Source organism: Oryza brachyantha, chromosome 3 (assembly GCF_000231095.2).
Source record: "Oryza brachyantha chromosome 3, ObraRS2, whole genome shotgun sequence".
NCBI lineage: Eukaryota > Viridiplantae > Streptophyta > Magnoliopsida > Poales > Poaceae > Oryza > Oryza brachyantha.
The window spans coordinates 23,109,887-23,130,063 of NC_023165.2; the positions used below are offsets into that span (position 1 = coordinate 23,109,887).

At 41.3% G+C, this 20,177-nt stretch overlaps 1 protein-coding gene across 1 annotated transcript; it reads left to right on the plus strand.

Moving 5' to 3' along the window:
* The first annotated feature begins 89 nt into the window (after nt 1-89).
* On the plus strand, nt 90-9,276 carry LOC102706366 (oxysterol-binding protein-related protein 1C). Its single transcript, XM_006650406.3, has 10 exons — nt 90-752; nt 840-1,205; nt 3,651-3,750; nt 4,472-4,911; nt 5,369-5,524; nt 5,976-6,143; nt 6,447-6,587; nt 7,910-8,140; nt 8,220-8,333; nt 8,799-9,276. Exons 1-10 carry the CDS (start codon nt 222-224, stop codon nt 8,967-8,969), a joined length of 2,418 nt encoding a protein of 805 aa, XP_006650469.3. The 5' UTR covers nt 90-221; the 3' UTR covers nt 8,970-9,276.
* The last annotated feature ends 10,901 nt before the right edge of the window (nt 9,277-20,177 follow it).

Here is a 20,177-nt window from a genome sequence, read left to right on the forward strand (position 1 = left end):
CCCCGATGAGTCGCGTAGTATTCGCGTGGCGTGTGCAGGTCGTGCAGCCGTTTACCGCCCCGAGCTCGCGGGCATTTAAACCCCTTCACCCACCTCGCACCCGAGCGGAAAAAAAATTAAAAGAATAAAAAACCTAAAAATCGCCACACCGGCCTCCTCCTCGCCGGCCGCCGCGGCGACCGCGCGCGTCCACGCCAAGGCCGATCCCGACGGACCGCCCCATGCACCCATTCTGCTGCGTGCCCCCGGTCCCCGTCTCCCCTGCTGCCGCCGCGGCTACGGCGGCCGCCTCGTCGACCGCGGTGGCCGGGGCCCCCGCCGTGATGCCGCCGCCGCCGCAGCCCCCGCCGCCGCCGCCCCCTCCCCCGCGCAGCAACTCGGCGCCGGCCGAGCGGCGTGCGCTGCGCTGGGCGGCGGGGGGTAGTAGTGGCGGCGGCAACTCCTCGCCGCCGGAGGGGGTGAAGCTGAACGAGATCGTCGGCGGTGGCATCTCCGGGATCCTCTACAAGTGGGTCAACTACGGGCGTGGGTGGAGGCCGCGGTGGTTCGCGCTCCACGACGGCGTGCTCTCCTACTATAAGATCCACGGGCCCGACCGCATCGTCCTCTCGCGCGAGACCGAACGGGGCGCCAAGGTCATCGGCGAGGACTCTCTCCGCCGCCTCTCCCGACCATCCACCTCCTCCTCGTCCTCCGCCCACTCCAACGGTCACCACCTCCCCCGCAAGCCCATCGGCGAAATTCACCTCAAGGTCATCCTCATCCTCTGTTCGCATCGCCTCCGTGATCCCCAGATCCATTTCGTCGGCTTCTGACGGTGAAATGGATTGCGTGTGCAGGTGTCATCCGTGAGGGAGAGCAGATCGGATGACAGGAGATTCTCGATTTTCTCTGGGACGAAGAGGCTGCACCTGCGGGCGGAGACAAGGGAGGACAGGGCGGCGTGGGTCGAGGCGCTGCAGGCGACCAAGGAGATGTTCCCGCGGATGTCCACGAGCGAGATGGTGGGGCCAGGAGACACCGCAGCGGCTGTGGCTGTCTCTACCGAGCGCCTAAGGCTCCGGCTGCAGCAGGAGGGGGTCAGCGAGGCGGCCATTGCTGACAGCGAAAGGATCGTGCGCACCGAGTTTGAGGTGTTGCACAAGCAACTCATGCTCCTTAAGCAGAAGCAGACGCTCCTCCTCGACACCCTCCGTCAGCTAGAGGTATTGCTATTCATTGTACTCGCGGTTTGAAGGATACGTGATTGCGCATGAGGTAGGTATTTGTAGTTTCCATGACATGGGGTGATATTGTGTCATTTTTTGCATGTTTGAGTTAATTCATGGAAAAAAAGGTACAGAGTACTGATGAGCATTTTACGTTGACTGAACCATCTGACGGAAGTGTCCTTGGAAAATTTGAATTCTAGTGGTCACTCTCTTTATCACGCTTTAAGTTCTCCGTTTCTATTATTATGTTGTTTTAGTGACTGTCAGATGTACTTTAGCTCTTAATTATTGAATGTATTATGGAAATTGAGTAATGCTGCATATATGATGTATTATTTGACTGAAAATAAACTATCAACCCCTAGTTATATCATTAGGCATTCCTTCATTTCCTAGTGTTTATTTTGAGAAATTATTTCATTCTGTCGATGCCTTAGTATTTTTTTTATTGCCAGGCCTGGTGAAAATGTTAACTACTACCCAGCGAGATGATTTCAGTTTAGTTCATATTTTCTGGGATGCAGGGCAATTTTCCTTTTTCCTGTTTGCCGTCCAGCCAGTGCTTAGTATTTTTTTATATTGTTTTCTTGATTTTTTGATGAATTAGAATTCAAGAGGTTTCATTAGCTAGTACAGAGCAACGAGTTTTACTTGATTGAAAATACACCTTGCATCATTACATTAGTTCAGCTCCTTTTTATCCAGATTGATTTGTTCAATTAGGATTATGTGATATGCTAGAGAATGTAATGAATATCCTTCTATCTCATTAAGGGAAAAAAAGGCATCCCTCTTGGGCTATCTCCATAAATTGCATAAATATCTTCATTATACATCATTAAAAATATTAATGAATCTAGGAAGGGTATCTATGCAATTTATGAAGATATTTTCTCATTACTTTTACTAAAATATTTATATTTAAGATGAAGCATGGAGAAATGGCAATGAACAGAAGTGGATGTTTTCCTCTCTTAAACAATGTCTGTTTTAAGTTATTAACTGCTCTACGATCTGCCTGAAAGGGATTAATGGGGTTCTATCGTGTGCACTTAGTTGTAGGCATGCCTGATTTGATATCTGATTTCCAGCTATTGAGCACATCCTACCTTTCAAACATGGTATTGAACATCTGCATCTGTAAAACATTCCCATTTTGGTGCATGTCTGCATGTCCACAGTTGTTGGACACATTACATCTTGTGTCATACTGGTACACGCGGCGCATTACTTTACTTCGTGTACCAAATATAAGGACATCTAAAGTTTGAGATTTGTCCAAGAATATAAGGACATCTCCACTCACCTCCTCATATTAACCAATCACAAGTTCACAACCATCCCTCATTTAATTTTCACTCCTAGCTCCCCACCTCAACCAATCGCAAGGATTCCTTACCTCAACCTTAATCTTTCCAAACAACCCTAGATGTTCTTATATTGCTGGACAGAGGGAGTAATAAGGATGTCAAATCGATAATGCTGAGTAATTGCTTAAATTTTTAAAGAGGGAGGGAAAGGAGAGTCTGCTTCACCATCCATTCCTTCCCAATCTGTACCGTTGGGACCGTTCCAACTCCAACTCCAACGACCGACAGATATATCAAATGTCTCGGTGTATCCTTAGGAGCCTGACTATCCTCTTGAGGGGCTTTGGATTTTACAACATATTGATGGCAGTGCTGGCAAGCCCAGCATAGCAGCCTATTGAGCAACTGTGCCGCCATTAAGGAAATAAGGACCTGATCTGAATTCAGGATAGAGGTATGGGTCATGGGTGCAGATGGAAAAGGTAGCAATGAAACTGCAAAGAGGGTCAGATTTAAAATTAGGAGATAAAAAATGGTGATCTACAGGTGTTGTAAAGGGATTTAGGTGGAGCAAAGTAGATGAGATTGAGAAAGATTGTTGGCAAGAAGGGAGTTGAAGGCAGCTCCAACATAATAGTGATGCCTTAGATTATGGGATTGGGTTGATATTTGATAATTACTGCTATGCTGCCTGTTACATTATAGTTCTCCTAGGTCTCATGTGTGAAAAATATTTATTAAAATTACTATGTATTGCGAACTCAACTATTCTATGGTTTTCCTTTAGACCCTGTTCAGCCTATCCCTTCTGTAGGTGTAATTGAAATTTATTCCACACCTATTGTGGTGTTGGAATTATTCCCCTTCAATCCCCTGGAATTATACACCTCTTGGGGATTAACCGAACAAGGCCTTACTCTTCTCCCTTTTTTATCTTTATATAAACCATTTGACTATTTAGAAATTTACCAATGGGATATTTCATACTTCGCTTACTGTATTCCATTTCTACTATATGTAGGATTTCTTTGTTCAGATGTCTCTTCAATACCATTGTACCTTGGATTTATACATAGATTGTATATTAATATCCTCTAATAAAGTATTCCTTTTTTGTGCCTTGCTGTAGACAGAAAAGGTCGATTTGGAGAATACCCTCGTCGATGAGAGCCAAAGACAATCAAAAGAGTATGGGTCCACTTCTAGATCAAAGAATGAGAAGTATAGTGGTACGATAATCAGTGAATGGTTTGTCATTTTGTCATATTGCATTGCTGCACTTGTCTTTTCTTTAAGCTTTTTTTTGCTCCGTTTTGTGGGCAAAAAATATTGCTTACTTCTTTAATACAATCTTCCACAAAAGGGGAAACTCAATACATGTAACTGGATAAATTGCACTCCTAATTTGTACCATCTTAATTAGCTTTAGGCTACAAACAGTACCAGAATACCTATAGTTCTGTAGCTGCCAAACAATGTAGGCAGTGGTTTGGATCTCGCTTAGTATTCTGTCGTATTGCTAGAAGTATAACTAAACTATTGTCTGCCATGCATTAATAATTGTGAAATATCAGATAATGATGGCTATTTTTTCTTGAATAAAATATAGACTAAATTTATTAAAATATTTATTAAAATTACTATGTATTGCGAACTGAGCTATTCTATGGTTTTCCTTTAGGCCTTGTTCAGCATATGCCTTCCGTAGGGGAATTGATGGGAATTTATTCCACACCTATTGTGGTGAGGAATTATTCCCCCTCAATCCCCTACAATCCCTTCCTCTTGGAGATTAACCGAACAAGGCCTTACTCTTATCCCTTTTTTTCTTGAATAAAATATAGAGTAGATTTACTTCTATATGTAGCTCTTGATGTTAATTTCTTTTGTATTAGTTTAGTCTCCTTTTGTTTTTTATGACTAATTAAAGTATTGTTCCTCCTTTTTCAGAAGGAAGTGCCAGTGAATCTGATGATTATAATGAACCACAGGATCCTGCTGAAGATGAGACCGACGATGATGAGAATATATATTTTGATACACGAGATTTTCTTTCATCAAGCTCATTTAAAAGCAGCGGATCTGATTTCCAGAGATCAGAAGCGGGTTCAGATGACGAGGATGATTATCCAATGGATGGTATTGATACTTCTATGAAGTCTGTTGGAATTAGTTACCCATATGTAAGAAGGCGTAAGAAGCTTCCAGATCCAGTCGAGAAAGAGAAGGGTGTAAGCTTGTGGTCAATGATCAAGGACAATATAGGAAAGGATCTTACCAAAGTTTGTCTGCCTGTTTATTTCAATGAACCACTTTCATCATTGCAAAAATGCTTTGAAGATCTTGAGTATTCTTACCTTATTGATCGTGCTTATGAATGGGGAAAAAGGGTATTTCTTCTTCCTTTCAATATTTCTGTATATTCATGGTTATGCATGTGCATTTTGAAATAACATGAAATTCAAGTAACTTAAGTTTGAACTATGTATATTGTTTATTTAATCGATACTTCCATCTACTTATAGCATATTACTATATCCAATTTTGTGAGATCAATTTGCCTTTGATTTGAATGTCCAACCTGCAGTATCACCAGATGCCATCCCCTTTCTTGTTCTACATAGTACACATTAATATTTGCCATTTTGTTTCAATTTTAGTGAATTCTCTATTAAAAGTTGCAACATTGCTTTGCATTAATATATGGTTGAAACTGTAACTATTTGACACCTCTGCAAATACTATATGATCTCTTTCCTCTGCATTCGATTTGTGAGTAAACATGTTCATCCACATATATGTATTGTGATTAGTTTCTGCACCTTACGTCTCTGCTAAAAAACTCAGGGCAACAGTCTTATGAGGATTCTTAGTGTAGCTGCATTTGCTGTTTCTGGCTATGCATCTACGGATGGAAGAAGCTGTAAACCCTTCAACCCACTTCTTGGGGAGACCTATGAAGCAGATTATCCAGACAAAGGCCTACGTTTCTTCTCAGAAAAGGTTTTATCTATGGACCTTTTGAACCTACTTATATTTATAACTTAAATCAAAGTAGTAGTACTACTTTTGTGGAGTTGTGATAATTTAGTTAGTAAGGTTTGGTGGAGGAAAAAGTTGTAAGATGAAGTTGTCACATAATGGTTCCCTGTCACCAAAGCCATGTTACATTATGTCAGTACCTATGTTATTGGTATACGTTTTTTTGTTGCATGAAACCTCTTCAAACATACTTCCAAATTTAAATGTGGGCTCTATTTGATATATGATCGATTCTGTTGTCAACCAGGTGATGAGACATTAACCATTGTCATATTTTCAGATAGTATATATTTCAATTTGTTTTTCTTCCCATTATCAGTATATTCAGACTTGTTTATCCTTTTCCTATAGATTATTCTTTCTGCTAGTTCTATTTGCATTTGCATTTTGGTTGATTAATATGACTTGCCAGGTAAGTCACCATCCTATGGTTGTTGCATGCCATTGTGAGGGAACTGGATGGAGATTTTGGGCAGATAGCAACCTAAAAAGCAAGTTCTGGGGTCGCTCCATTCAACTTGATCCTGTTGGTGTGCTAACCTTGGAGTTTGAAGACGGTGAAGTTTTCCAGTGGAGCAAGGTATTATTACATATAGTAAGACTATTAACATGCCAGTGCATTACAATGGGTCTATACGACTGTGAGGATGAGCTACACAGCCCATAGGAGGAAATAAAAAAAACTCCTTTTTAACATGGCCATATAGGAAAAGGGAGTATTTAAAAAAAACAACTTATTTTTTTTGGAGGGACTGGTTTTCTCGTGAGGGGATGTGCTTTGCACGATGTGGGGGAGGGCTGGTAGGAGAATGACTGCGCTTTTAAAGTAGTTAAGAAATGGTTAAATCCGTGGAAATAATTCAATGGATATATTCTATCTCAGGTGACAACTTCAATTTACAATCTCATATTGGGTAAACTGTATTGTGATCACTATGGTACTATGCGAATACAAGGGAATAATGAATATTCATGCAAGCTGAAGTTTAAGGAGCAATCAATTATTGATCGCAACCCACATCAGGTATGCTTGTAAATTTAGTGCATTTTATGTTTGTCAGTTCTTTCTGGTTTCTTTTTCTTACATCCATTGTTGTTTGTTTCTCTTTTAAGATACACTTGTCTGTCTATATTGGTTGAATCAAGTGATGCATTTGTTCCTTTTGACAAGTTTTTTTTGGGTGATGTCTTCATATATGTGGATTTTCTCTTGAAGAAGGGAGTTATTCCAAGTCTCATTTAAAACGGAAAACAATGTTCTATCCATTCTTAATCTGATATGTTCCCATATATATTTCTTAGGAGGAACTTCTTATTGTCACACATGAAAAGCTTGGAAGAAATGCACATAACCATTCCCAATTTTATTAGATCCATACTTCTGCACCATACTTGTAGTGAATTTATCAATACTCTACTTCCTGAACCCATCAGATCAAACAGGGACCTAGCTTAAACTTTAGATTTGAAACAAATTCCCTCCCTCCGTTTCTTTCTATAAGGCTTTTTCTGAGCGGCACTGGTTTTATGGAGATACAGTAGGAGAGTATGAAAACAAGAGATAGACGTTAAAATGATCATGCTACCCATACTTAAATATATGAGAGACAACAAGAGGTGTTGAGTAATGAATTTTTCTTATTATTGTAAGAGGGACTAGATGATCAATGAGCATATGCAAGGAACAGAAGCAATTAATTCACACGTAAGTATTATATTGGCCTTATGAAAAGAAACAGAGGTAGTAGGGACAACGATAGTCACAGTTTGCATGGATGTATGCACTTTACTGTAAGTGCCAAATACATAAATACAGATCCTTAAACCTTCAGTAATGTGTGAAGCAAAACCAATCTACTAATATGTTATTCCTTTGGAATTTTCTCTGATAATTTTAACTCTGAAAGTAGCTCAAGCTTCATGAAAATCTGTTACTTGATCTAGTGGATAGATATCATGATAATGATTGTTCTTGGCTTGTTTTAGTTTTGAATCTGCATTTTGTGAGAGGGGAGAAAATGTATATTTTTACAGTGAAACACAATGTGATTGATCTTTTAGCTAACAGAAATGAACTATTGAAAGAACCTTACAGTGGAGAATGAAGGGTACGAACATCCCATTTGAGCTCTTCATTTTCCATAGACAATCTTTGGTGAGAATTTGATACAAAATATTCTGCATTGTTTTTGAAGATTAACTATAAGGCATCTTTGATTCTTGAATATTTGCATATCTCCCATATAAGCCTTTTTCTAAATGAAATTACCACGATTCTCTTAGTGTCTTATTTATGAAATATCTTTTGTCTATCATACATTATTCAATTGAATTAATATAATGCAGGTTCAAGGTGTTGTTCAGGACCGAAGTGGTCGAACTGTTGCTACGCTCTTTGGAAAATGGGATGAGAGCATGCACTATGTGATGGGTGATTGTTTTGGAAAAGGCAAGGGATCTGAAAATCTCTCAGAGGCCCATTTGTTGTGGAAAAGGAGCAGACCACCTAAATTTCCTACCAGATACAATTTTACTCGCTTTGCAATCACCTTAAATGAACTTACCCCTGGATTGAAGGTAAGTACATTTATGGTCACATCAGGTTTTCATATTCACTTCCTACCGGTATATCTGACCAACAGCAAACAACCACCAGGAAAAACTGCCACCAACAGACTCTAGATTGCGACCAGATCAGCGGTGCCTAGAAAATGGCGAGTATGAAAGAGCAAATGCTGAGAAGTTGAGGCTTGAACAGAGACAACGACAGGTTAGTTTGTGACACTTTTCTTGTTCTATATTCTCATAAAGCGTGGGTTAGTTACAAACAGCTGAATCCAAAAACAAATGTTTCGTCAGCTGCATTTCAGAATTTGGTAATGATATGCTGCCTGTCATCATGTAACTTTATCCCTTTGGTTTTAACCTTTTTAGGATCCGAGTGCTACCCTGTAGTTGTTAGAGAAACAAAGAATGATATGGAAGAATTTGAACCCCACCCCCCCCCCCCCCCCCCCCCCGTTTTTTTTTCCTGAAGATGCTGAATCATTGAAATTTAGCAAGGGGCCTTGTTTTTCTGCGGGCATTACTTCATTCTAAACAAGAACTAGACTAAAATGACAAATAATGCATGATTTGGGCCATGGGCCAAAGATCCATCAATCGAGTCCATTTGGGTGCTGTATATGAACTCTAGATTATGCTTGACTTGTGAAAGTCAATGGACATTTTGTAGGCACGGAAGATGCAGGAGAGTGGGTGGAAACCTCGGTGGTTTGCAAAAGATAAAGCTACCGACACATACCGCTACATTGGTGGTTACTGGGAATCCAGAGAAAAGGGCAGCTGGGAAGGCTGTCCAGATATCTTTGGACAGGTTCCTAACGATCTGATGATAACTGACTAGGCTTGACCGCTTGAGTAGGTTACAGGTTTCTGGTTCTCTCTGCTTTTATTCCTTCTGTGGGATCACTTGATTCCAGATTTTTTAGTGGTTTATATTAGAGCAATTAAACGGGTTTTGGCCTGTAAGCAGAGGCTGTGCTTCAGATATATTGTTTCCGTACATGCGAGGTTCGTCCAAAGTGTCACTTCGAATCAGTGTTTTCTTGTGAGGATTACGTTGCTCACAAGTTCAGAGTGCTTTGTCCTAGGCCATCTGTGTATACCAGACACGTAAAATATTCTTAAGCGCAATAGAATGAAATTCAGCATTCATGACTGTAATGCAGGTACTCAATTTTTAGCAGGTCAAGTATGAAAGCGTAAACGAAGTAACGAAACTTAGCTTGTGCATGTGTTGCTCTGCAGGCAATTCTAGATTCACAGCAAATTTGATCTACTATGGCTACTTTCTTTTGCTTTGCAATGCTACGCTGTAAATTATTATTTGGTTATTATGCGCATATTTTTTAAAATTGTTAAATGATATGGTTTTTTAAAAAAGTTTGTATACAAAGATACATGGTCTAACCACTTTAGAGTAAAATTTTAACTTTATATTAATTAATTCTATTGTTTATATCATTAAATAGCTATAAAAATTAGAAAATCTTCCCATCTTTCATTTTTCATCACCAAAATATATATATTCCCTTGTTGTATATAGCGTCTAGGCTTCTGCAGCGCCTTAGGGTGTGCCTTGTCTTCCATTTTTTTTTACTTTTACTCTCGCACTCTTCCCAGATTACTGAACAGTTCACATTAATCTATTTTAATTTTTTAAGCTAATACCTAATCCCGCACAAAATTCGCTGCTCTTTTTCGGGGAGTGTGCCCGTGGGATAGGAAATCAGCTGTTATTTGGAATGGGGAAATGACGAAACAAGCTTGCCAACGGTGGTAATCGGTAGGCTATGGAGTATGGTAGCTTGATCATTATACATCATTAATTCGAATAAGAGGATCATGCTAGTATGGCCTTGTTAGGACAGAGATCAATGATAAATACTATGTAACATCAATGCAATCAGATTGAAAGCCCACTCATATCTAAATAATAATTGTGTGCACCATGATTAAAAAAACACACATTTCAATACTAGGCGATAACAAGCGAATTAACCCAATAATTGTTTTTTCGAAACACCGTACAAACACAATAGTTCATTGTTGAATATTTTAAGCTTGGGGTTGTTCTTACATGCCATGTTAAAAAAGGATGCACTCTCATGCCTTATATTTTTTTAGGTCGTACGGCTAACAATATTTTCCGCGAGCTAACACGGTGTGCATTTGATAATCCGAATCATAGAGCATTGCATTTTTTCCATGTAAAAGCTACTGTAAAAATGCCAGCTACTGGACCGTGGCTACGGCATGCAGGCCTGGCCTTGTTTAGTAGACTCCGGCCCATCTATCTCCTCGGCTACGTACACGGCACCACGTCAAGGCAATCAAGTCCCAGACGCCGAGTTGGCGAGGTGCCTGTGACCCACACCCATCTCTTCCTCAGCCCGTGCACGTGAGTCGCCAACCCGCCATCAACCGCATCCATCACCGTCAGTCACGCACCGACGGACGCAGGTGAGCTCGTCCGCCGCCGCGAAAGCGCCCGCGCCAACAGCGACGTACGCGGCGACGCTCGCCATCGCGAGGAGGACAAGAGGCCTCCGCTTGTCTCGATGTTGATAGACCACCACCCGCGGCGCGGCGTCTTTGATGATCGCGGGGGTGTTTCGTGTTCGTCCGTCGTCCGCTCGCTTTCAAGAGATACGTCATGAGAAGAAGAGCGCAGCGAATTCAGAGTGGGCCATTTATAATAAACCGTACAGTACTCTTTTGCTCGGTGTGCTTGTGTTTCTTTCTCTCTGAAATAATAATTGGTGGGGTGTGGGGGGGGGGGGGGGGAGCAAGCGGGCAAGTAGGGACCCGTTGCCTTCACGATGGCTAGCCTTTTCTGCCCCCAGCCACTGCAGCGTGAACCGCCGACAGCGCGGCCCCACCGTGTGCCCCACGTGGCATTGTCGTGCCATGGTACCGGCAGGCTGACCGTAATTGGAGACGTGCATCGCTTCGATGAGTTTTTTCTTCTACTCCTCCATTTGAGATGATTTCCTTCCGTTAGCGTAGAAGCAGGCATGCAGGTCAACGGAAGGCTGACAGCAAACGTCACCTGGAACCGATCGACACTGCTGCTGCTGCGGCTGCTACTACTACGGTGGGAGCAACAAGAAACTTCCGTGTCAGGGCCACACCGCCGCAGGCATGGATCGCGTGCACGCCGCTCGATACCGAGACCGACACTGCAGGAAGGCGCAACCCGACCTGGGCGAGAAGGCGGGCAGCCGTGCGCCCGTGCCTGCACGCAGGGCAGACATGGGCATGCGCTCGACCGATCGATCGGCATCATCTCCGATCCCCTGCAGTCCTGCACACGCCTTGGCGTTGGCGTTGGCGTCGGCGTCGGCGTGGCTATAGGTCGACCCCCAGCGATGCACGCGCTGCCACAGTGCCATCAGCACTCGAGCGGGCGGGAGACAGAGCTGCGGCTGCCGCCTAGATAGAGTATAGTAGCTAGCTAGGAGCCTTGCTGCGTGAGCCAGAGCGCGTCAGCTCGAGGCCGTGCCGTACGTACTGCTTCTCCCTCCCGGTCATAAGAGCAAGTTCAGATCAACTACTATTAATTTATCTATAGCCAATTTAATAGCCAACTCATACAATAGTTACCTATAAAACATTAATACATGGTCCCACATATCATACACACACCGTGTCTTGAAGTCCGTGCTGTAGCTGGCTGTAAATTAGTAGCACAGCTCTCTTCTCTCTCGTCTCTTATCTCTTTAAAATATGTTTACAGTTTGGCTATATGTGTATGACATGTGAGACCATGTATTAATATTTCGTAGGTAATTATTGTATGAATTGACTATTAGATTGACTATAGATGAATTAAAGCTAGTAGTTGGCTATACTATTAAACTTGCTCTAAGGCCATTCAGGATGCATTGGCAAGGGCCTCGAAACAAGTTCAATAGTATAGCCAACTATTAGCTCTAATTTATCTATAGCTAACCTAATAGTTAACTCATACAATAACTACCTACAAAACATATACCACCATATCCCACATGTCATACATATAGTGTGTATTAGAGTCTGTGCTGTAGCTGGCTACAAATTAGTAGCCTATTCCTCTTCTCTCTCATCTCTTACCTCCTTAAAATATGTTTATAGCTGGTTTTATAGCTTGCTATTATACCTGCTCTCAGTCGGCTGTTGCTTACCTTAATTCCACACGCACGCTTTTCAAACTATTAAATGATGCATATTTTGCTAAAAATGTTTATATAAAAGTTGTTTACAAAATTAGATTAATCTATTTTTCATGTTTATAATACTTAATTAATCATATGCTAATGACATTCTTGTTTTGCGTGCGCTGTTTAGCACAACTCCCACCATCTCTCTCGAACACGGTCACAGAGTGCATGGAGCCTCGTGCGAGTAGTCACAGATGTCACGTAGGCATAGACCTCATTCAAAAATTAGTTGTTTCACAGTGCAAGGAGCCGTATTGAGTAGGCTCAAATGTTTAAGTCAGGCCCTATATTTTATCTATTTACGTATAGGTCTAAACTTTAGTATAGAACCGTTCGTATACATAAAAATAATATTAACTGCCTCCCCTCACTTTTCACCTTCCCCTCCTATCAAAATCCAAATCCGGCGCCACGGATGCTGGGCGCGGGTCCAGCAGCGCTCAGGCGACGACGGTGGCTAACGGACGGCAGCGGCAGCTGAGGCGCGACGGCGACATCGCCGGGCGGCGGGGGCTGCGGTGCTCGGTGTCGGTCGGGCGTAGCTCAAGCGCGACGGCGACGGTCCAGATCGGGATGCGGCGGTCGGGCGACAGCGACGGCTGCGGCGCTCGGTGTTGGTCAGTCGACGGAGGTGAGGCAGAGCTTACGGCGGCGCTGTGCCCCCGTCCTCTTCCTACTACGCTGACCCCGTGCCTTCGCCGAGTTTGAGGCGGAGCCATGCACGTCTTCATGGAGATACGGTGGCCTTCTGTGAGGCAACATGAAGGTGGGTACACTGTAGCCGACGCGGCGGGCTGAGGGCACTCGCTATGTCGGTGCCGTGTAAATGCTCTAAAGTAGTATTCCCGCCGTTACAGAAGAAAAAGGTAATTTTTCGGTTTCTGTGTTCATTTGACGATCTTGTCTTATTTAAAAAAATTTAAAAAAATTAATCATATATAAAGTATTATTTATGATTTATCATCTAATAAAAATAGAAATGTTAATCGTAAAAAAATTTAAATAAGACGAAGAATCAAAAGTTATAGGTAAAACGTAAAAGATTAGTTTATTTTGGGATGGAGAGAGTAGTACACTAAATATTTTTAAGATTTTAGTTTTACGTATACCACAACTTGTACTGATTTTCATAAATTTTAAAGCTAATTGGATGCTTTACAAAGTAATTCTAATCAATGCGAAATCCGAAAGTTAACCCTTAAAATATAAATACAAATTTAATATCTTTTAAGTTCATGCCAAGCAGCTTTTATAAATTTTCTGACCCCGTGACCCGCACGGCCGCAAATGCGCACGGACAATTGGAGTTCCGACACGCGCGATAGTCATTGATCTTGCGAGGGTGTTCCAGAAGTACGTGGTATTATCTTTTGAACCAGACATGATAAGTTGGTTTGCGTTATGAAATTAAGAGTAAAATCCACCAGCGGTCTCTAAACTTGTATGTATGTGTTATCTCGGTACATGAACTCTTAAAATCTATTTTTGGATCCCCGAACTTATCCAGAGGTATATAGGTCCAAACGAGCTTTAACCTGATATCTCTTGTTAGAAACAAAAGCACAAATGAGACGCGAATTTAACGTGGAAAACCCTTGCGGGAAAAACCACGGGCGCCAACCGACAAATTGCACTATGAGGATATGATTACAATGCAGGGGAAACAATGAGAACTCGCCTTTTCCTGTGCAGACTACAAGAGAATATATAAGGGGAAAAACTAAGATCTCTTGCAGTATTTGCATGACTTATACCTGCCTCTGGACTTTGACCTTCCGCGGTAGCTATTAGAACTTTTGTCTCTTGATTTGTTGTCTGTGTTCTTCTCTTGTTGCCTGCCCCGAACAACAAGGTTTCTGGTTGTGAGTTAGAACCTTCAGAAGGTACCATCTTCTTCATCTTTTCTTTGGCATGCAAAGCATCATAAACTTCTTGTAAAATTAGAGTATCACGACTATACAAGATAGTATCTCTAAAATTTGCATATGAGCTAGGCAATGAGCACAATAAAATAAGGCCTAAATCCTCTTCATCATACTTTATCTCCATGGACTCAAGGTCAGCAACAATTTCCTTGAAAGTGGAGAGATGATCCATCACAAACTCATCATCTTGCAACTTGTGCAGAAATAACTTTTGCTTCAAGTGCATCTTGTTGGTTAGATCCTTTGTCATGCATATTTGTTCCAGCTTCAACCACAGCGCGGCAGCTGTCTTCTCCTTAAGCACTTCCTGCAAAATATTATTGGATATATGAAGATGGATATATGCCATAGCCTTACGGTCTTGCTTCTTCTCATCGTCGGACCAATCATTTGTCCTTTTGTTGTTGAATCCATCAAGCGTATCATCCAGATCTTGCTGTGCAAGAATTGCACGCATCTTCACTTGCCACAATGAGAATCTTGTGTCTCGGTCCAAAAGAGGTAGATCATACTTTAAACTCGCCATTGGGAATAAATCTTGAATCTGTTGGTATTAATATGTTGAACCCAAGCAGATACGCGAAACTCTAGTGCTCAGAACGATGCACAATAGATGATCTGACAACTTTTGGATATACAAGATTGGGTAAATGTAGCAATTAAATCTGGAAAGAAAAACGATGCTGTTACTGTAGCTGTACTGTAGCTGCTACAGTAGCGCGGATTGGACGGCACGATCTGATGGCTTGTCCTTAGAACAATCAATTTTCCTCCCGTGTGCACGCGTCTGCTCCTTTCTTTTTCTTCTGTGCGAACGCGACGTTGAGTCGGAGTCGTCGCCGACTCCGACCTGATCTCGACGGAACGACGATTCCGCAGATCGCCGGAAAAGTTTGGTCAGCGGCAGCAGCGTAGCGTAGATTAATCTTTACGGCTGATACCACTTGATACCTCTTGTTAGAAACAAAAGCACAAACGAGACACAAATTTAACGTGGAAAACCCTTGCGGGAAAAACCACGGGCGCCAACCGGTAAATTGCACTATGAGGATATAATTACAATGCAGGGAAAACAATGAGAACTCGCATCTTCCCGTGTAGACTACAAGAGTATATATAAGGGGAAAAACTAAGAGTCCTAATAGGATAAGGCGAAAGAATCCTATTAGAAAATTAGGTTAACTCCTAGTAGGTAATAACTGGGAGAAACCTACTAGTAAACTAATCCGAATATAATTCCAGTTAAAATTCGGATCACATATTTAACATAACCCGCTCCATCCGCTGACGTGGCATGCCACGGTGGCGCCTACATGTTAGTGGTGCCACGTGGGTCCCATATGTCAGTTTCTCTCTCTTCTCCTTATTCTTTTCTCTCTTCTCGTAGGCGCCATGATGGCATGCCACGTCAGCGGATGGAGCGGGTCGAATCCCATTTGAACCTATATGACACCCCCGGACAAGTTCAGGGACCCAAAAATGCATTTTGAGATTTCAAGGACCTAGATGACACATGCATACAAGTTTAGAGACTGCTGGTGCACTTCACTCTGAAATTAATTTGGCTGCACTGCACTTATGCTGGGATCTTTTCTCAAATATTTTTCAGATCTATACGAGGTTTTTGCATATACACTTTTCAATTGCTAAATATTGTGTTTTATAAAAAAATCATATATCACTTCGGTGGTGTTCTTTTTAGCTTTTAGACGAAAGATAAAAGATTAATTAGTTTTTATGATAGCTATTTAATTTAATGATCAAACGATGAAATGAGATATTACAAAGTTAAAATCGATTTTGGACTTATGTACAGAAACCTTTTTAAAAAGTACTTTAATTAGTAGCCAAGAAAACGCACGTGTAAAAGCTAAGGAAAAAAAATCTAAGTTAAAGAACACAAACTCATCTTTTTAAAATAGATTTTTAACTTTGTAGCAATTAAGTTTATTATTTATATTTATTAGATACTCCCCCCGTTTCATAATGTAAGAAGTTTTAGCTATGCTTAGATTCATCTATTAACTAATGTATATTGTTTATATATATGTCTAGATTTATTGATATCTATATGAATTTATATGAATTTAGGATACATTAGAAAATCTTATATTATAAAACGGAGATAGTAGCTGTTAATAAGAACCAAACTAACAATACTAGCTGTTGGCCGATACATCCACGATGACGCAGGTTCGGAATTTCATTGATATGGAGACCCTATGTCCTTATTGAAGAGTTCGATAGTGCAAATGATCCACACTAACTGCCCAAATTAGCGCCATCATTAGCACCAACATTTGTCACAAAAAGATCAACACAGCATAGCCAACGCCGTGTGCATGATTTCAATGATGATTTATGGTCCAATTTGCATTCGTACGTTTGCCTTTCATCTGTCTCAACAACGTAGCATATTCTTTTTTTTCTTTTGTTACCAGAGATACCATGAACATTTCCCTTCTACCATTTGATCCGCTTTTAATCGACCGCTGCAAATGAAGCCCTTCTTTGAAATGCGTAAATTGTACCCAGAAATGGTAATAAAATGTAGTAATTTAGTACTCATGTTACACTATTTACCTATAAAACCACTTGAGAGGGTATTTAAACTGGTTTCATATTTTAGGAGGTAGAATATCCAGCTTCATATATTAGGGGTTAACGAGACCAACCCATAGTTTAGGGTGAAGTAGACTTATATATATATATATATATATATATATATATATATATATATATATATATATATATATATATATATATATATATATATATATATATATATATATATATATATATATATACACACACACACACACACACTAATGTTTATTTATTCATGAACAAATCTAAATAAACCAAAATATTCTATAATATGGAACTGAGAAATACTACTTTATGCCATTATTAGTGTAAGATTTGATTGTCCATTTACAATAGTGCCATATATTAAAACATATTTTGAGTGGATAAATAAAATATATGCTCTCAATGCGAAATTTCACTTCACAGTTTCGAGGGCTAACATATCATTTAAATGTTACACCCAAGTGATCAATAGAATTAATTAAATGTGTGGAGACGAAACGAATTAATCTCAGTAAATATTTCAAATTGAGGTATCATGTACACTAAGTTTCATTCTACAAAACTTATTATTATTTTTATTTATGTGTCATGTTATTTAATGAGTTTAATACATACTACCTCCATCCCAAAATAACATTATTTTTCAGTTTTTTGATACAACTTTTCAGTTTTTTGATACAATGTTTTGACTCTTCGTCTTATTTGAAAATTTTCCAGATTAATATTTTTATTCTTATTATACAATAAAATATGAATAGTAATCATGCGTGACTGATTTTTTTAAATTTTTATATAAATTTTTTAAATAAGACGAATGGTCAAATGTTAGACACGGAAAAACAAAAAATAAAGTTATTATGGGATGGAGGTAGTATAAGTTATATGAAACCTCACCAACCTTAGTACTACCTTCATCCCATAATAATCTCATTTTTTATTTTTTGGTGCCCAACATTTGACCATTCGTCTTATTTGAATTTTTTTGTGATTAATATTTTTATTGTTATGAATAGTACTTTATACGTGACTAATTTTTTTAAGTTTTTATATAAAATTTTCAAATAAAACGAATGGTTAAACGTTAGGTATGGAAAAACGAAAAATAAGATTATTATGGGAGGGAGGTACCACGTGATATCGAAGGAACCAATGAGCAGGGCAGCATGCATGTATCCATGGGACCCACGGTTCTCCCCGTCTCCACGACCCCCCCCCCCCCATCAAAGCTCCCAAGATACGTCCCTTTCGCCAAATGGGGCACTGTCTCCCCTCCTTGCCTTGCACCAAAGAAAAGCAGCGCGAGAAAAGGGAAAAGGAGACAGAGAGAGAATGTGTGCCTGTGTGTATGCGTGTGTGCCGTGCCTGTGCAGCAGCAGGAGTAGGAGGAGTATTCATGTATGCACAGTGCAGGTGGTCCTCGTCCGTCACACACACACTCCTGGAATCATCCATCGACCAGGACGCCCTGTACTACTGATGCTCGACGGCGACGGATGAGTTTTGGCCTCGGGATCCGCGGTCACCACACCCGCATCATCGGTGGACTCATCGCGTCCTTCCGTTCGACGGCATGATTGCCTGGAGGTTGGATGGGCGCCCATGGCCATGGCACCCATCCCATGCATGGACACCACACAACGCGTGCATGTCACGGCCTGACTACCAGACGACACAGCGAACACAGCCGGCACAGCCCTACTAGCTGCAGATGCAGCTGCAGCAGAGACCGGCGGCCAAGGAACGAATTGAAGCCAGCAACACGATGCAAAACTGTGCGGCGTAGTAGTACGTGTTGGGGTGAACTTGTGCAGCAGCAGCAGCCACAGCTCACAGCTCACAGCTTGGCTACCCCAGCTACAACGGCTAGACCTGTGCCACTACCACAAGTCTATACAACTCATCACAGGCCACAGCTAGCTAGCATGTAGGAGTAGCATACTGGACTGGACGGTGCAGCTTTCATGCAGCGAGTAGCCGTAGGCTATACTATAGAGTATCCACTCCTATGGTACTCCGTATATTACTACTAGCAGCCATGAGTATAGATAGGCTCTACAGATGGATGGGGAGTTTCGTTTTTATGGCAAGGAGAAAGGCTCCATCCAGCGTCCAAAAAGAGCCCAATTTAGGCCGATCCTCAATGCGGCCCGGCTACCCTGCCTGCAAAAGCTAAAGCTGCCCACACTCCTTGCATTAGATAGACACGCATCCATCCATGGAAAGCAGCATTACATGGCATGAATACATTGCTGGTAGCAGTAAGAGCAAGTTCAATACTATAGCCAAATACTGGCTTCAATTCATCTATAGTTAATATAATAGTCAACTTATATAATAACTAACTATAAAAACATATACTATCATGTCCCACATGTCATATATACAATATGTCTTAGAGTCCGTGATGCAGCTGGCTACAAATTAGTAGCTCACTGTTTTTCTCTCTCCTCTCTTACCTATTTAAAATATGTCTAGCTATCTTATATTGTACCTGCTCTAAGTACAATATATAGAAGTGCATGAACACACATGCATGTGAGCAGCACAATTACTTGAATAGGGGAAACTGATCAGAGAAGGGATGCATGAAAGAATGAATGCCATCCTCTGAGGAAGCAGTGAGAGGCTGCTGCAGGCAGCTCACGGTGGATCACAAACAGAAGCATGGGGGTTGTAAAAGCTAGGGTGGTTAGATAGATTGATAGATTCTTGGTGGTCAAAAAGAGCAAAAGGATGGCTGCTTCTCCAACTTATCAATGCAACGTTTTTTCCTTGCCGGTGCTACCAGCCTCTTTTTTCATCAGTTTTCACCCCATGCAGGCAAAGCTGTTCAAGCTACCACCTCTGTTTGCAGAGAGACCCTGGGTACTGTCACTAGCTCAACGTGCGCACAAGATGGATGAGCGTCTCTTTTGCATCACGGGAATGTCTTCTTACTGCAGGAGAAAGGAAAAAGCAGTGTCGAGGCTCTGATCAATCAGCTGAAATCATGTGCTTACCTGTATATTGTGACAGTCTGGAATGAGTTGCAGGCTGCTTGCCGTTGTGTACTACAGTATGCAGGGATTAAAAGGGCAGAAAGAGGTAGGCTTTTCAGGGTGAATGATGGATTATATTCTGGAGATCATACATGTGGACAAATGTGTATCTCCAGGAGTTAACGGATTCATCATGTGTGTTAGTGTTTGAATGTGCGAAATTTGCCTTTGCTATAGTGCTGCTGGTATTCACTGAACAGCTACCATAGTGAGATAACTCCTCACTGAAGTTGGATTATTGTTCTCCTCTTTTTACCGGACACACCTCTGCAACTGCAAGGCTGCAGTTCACCAT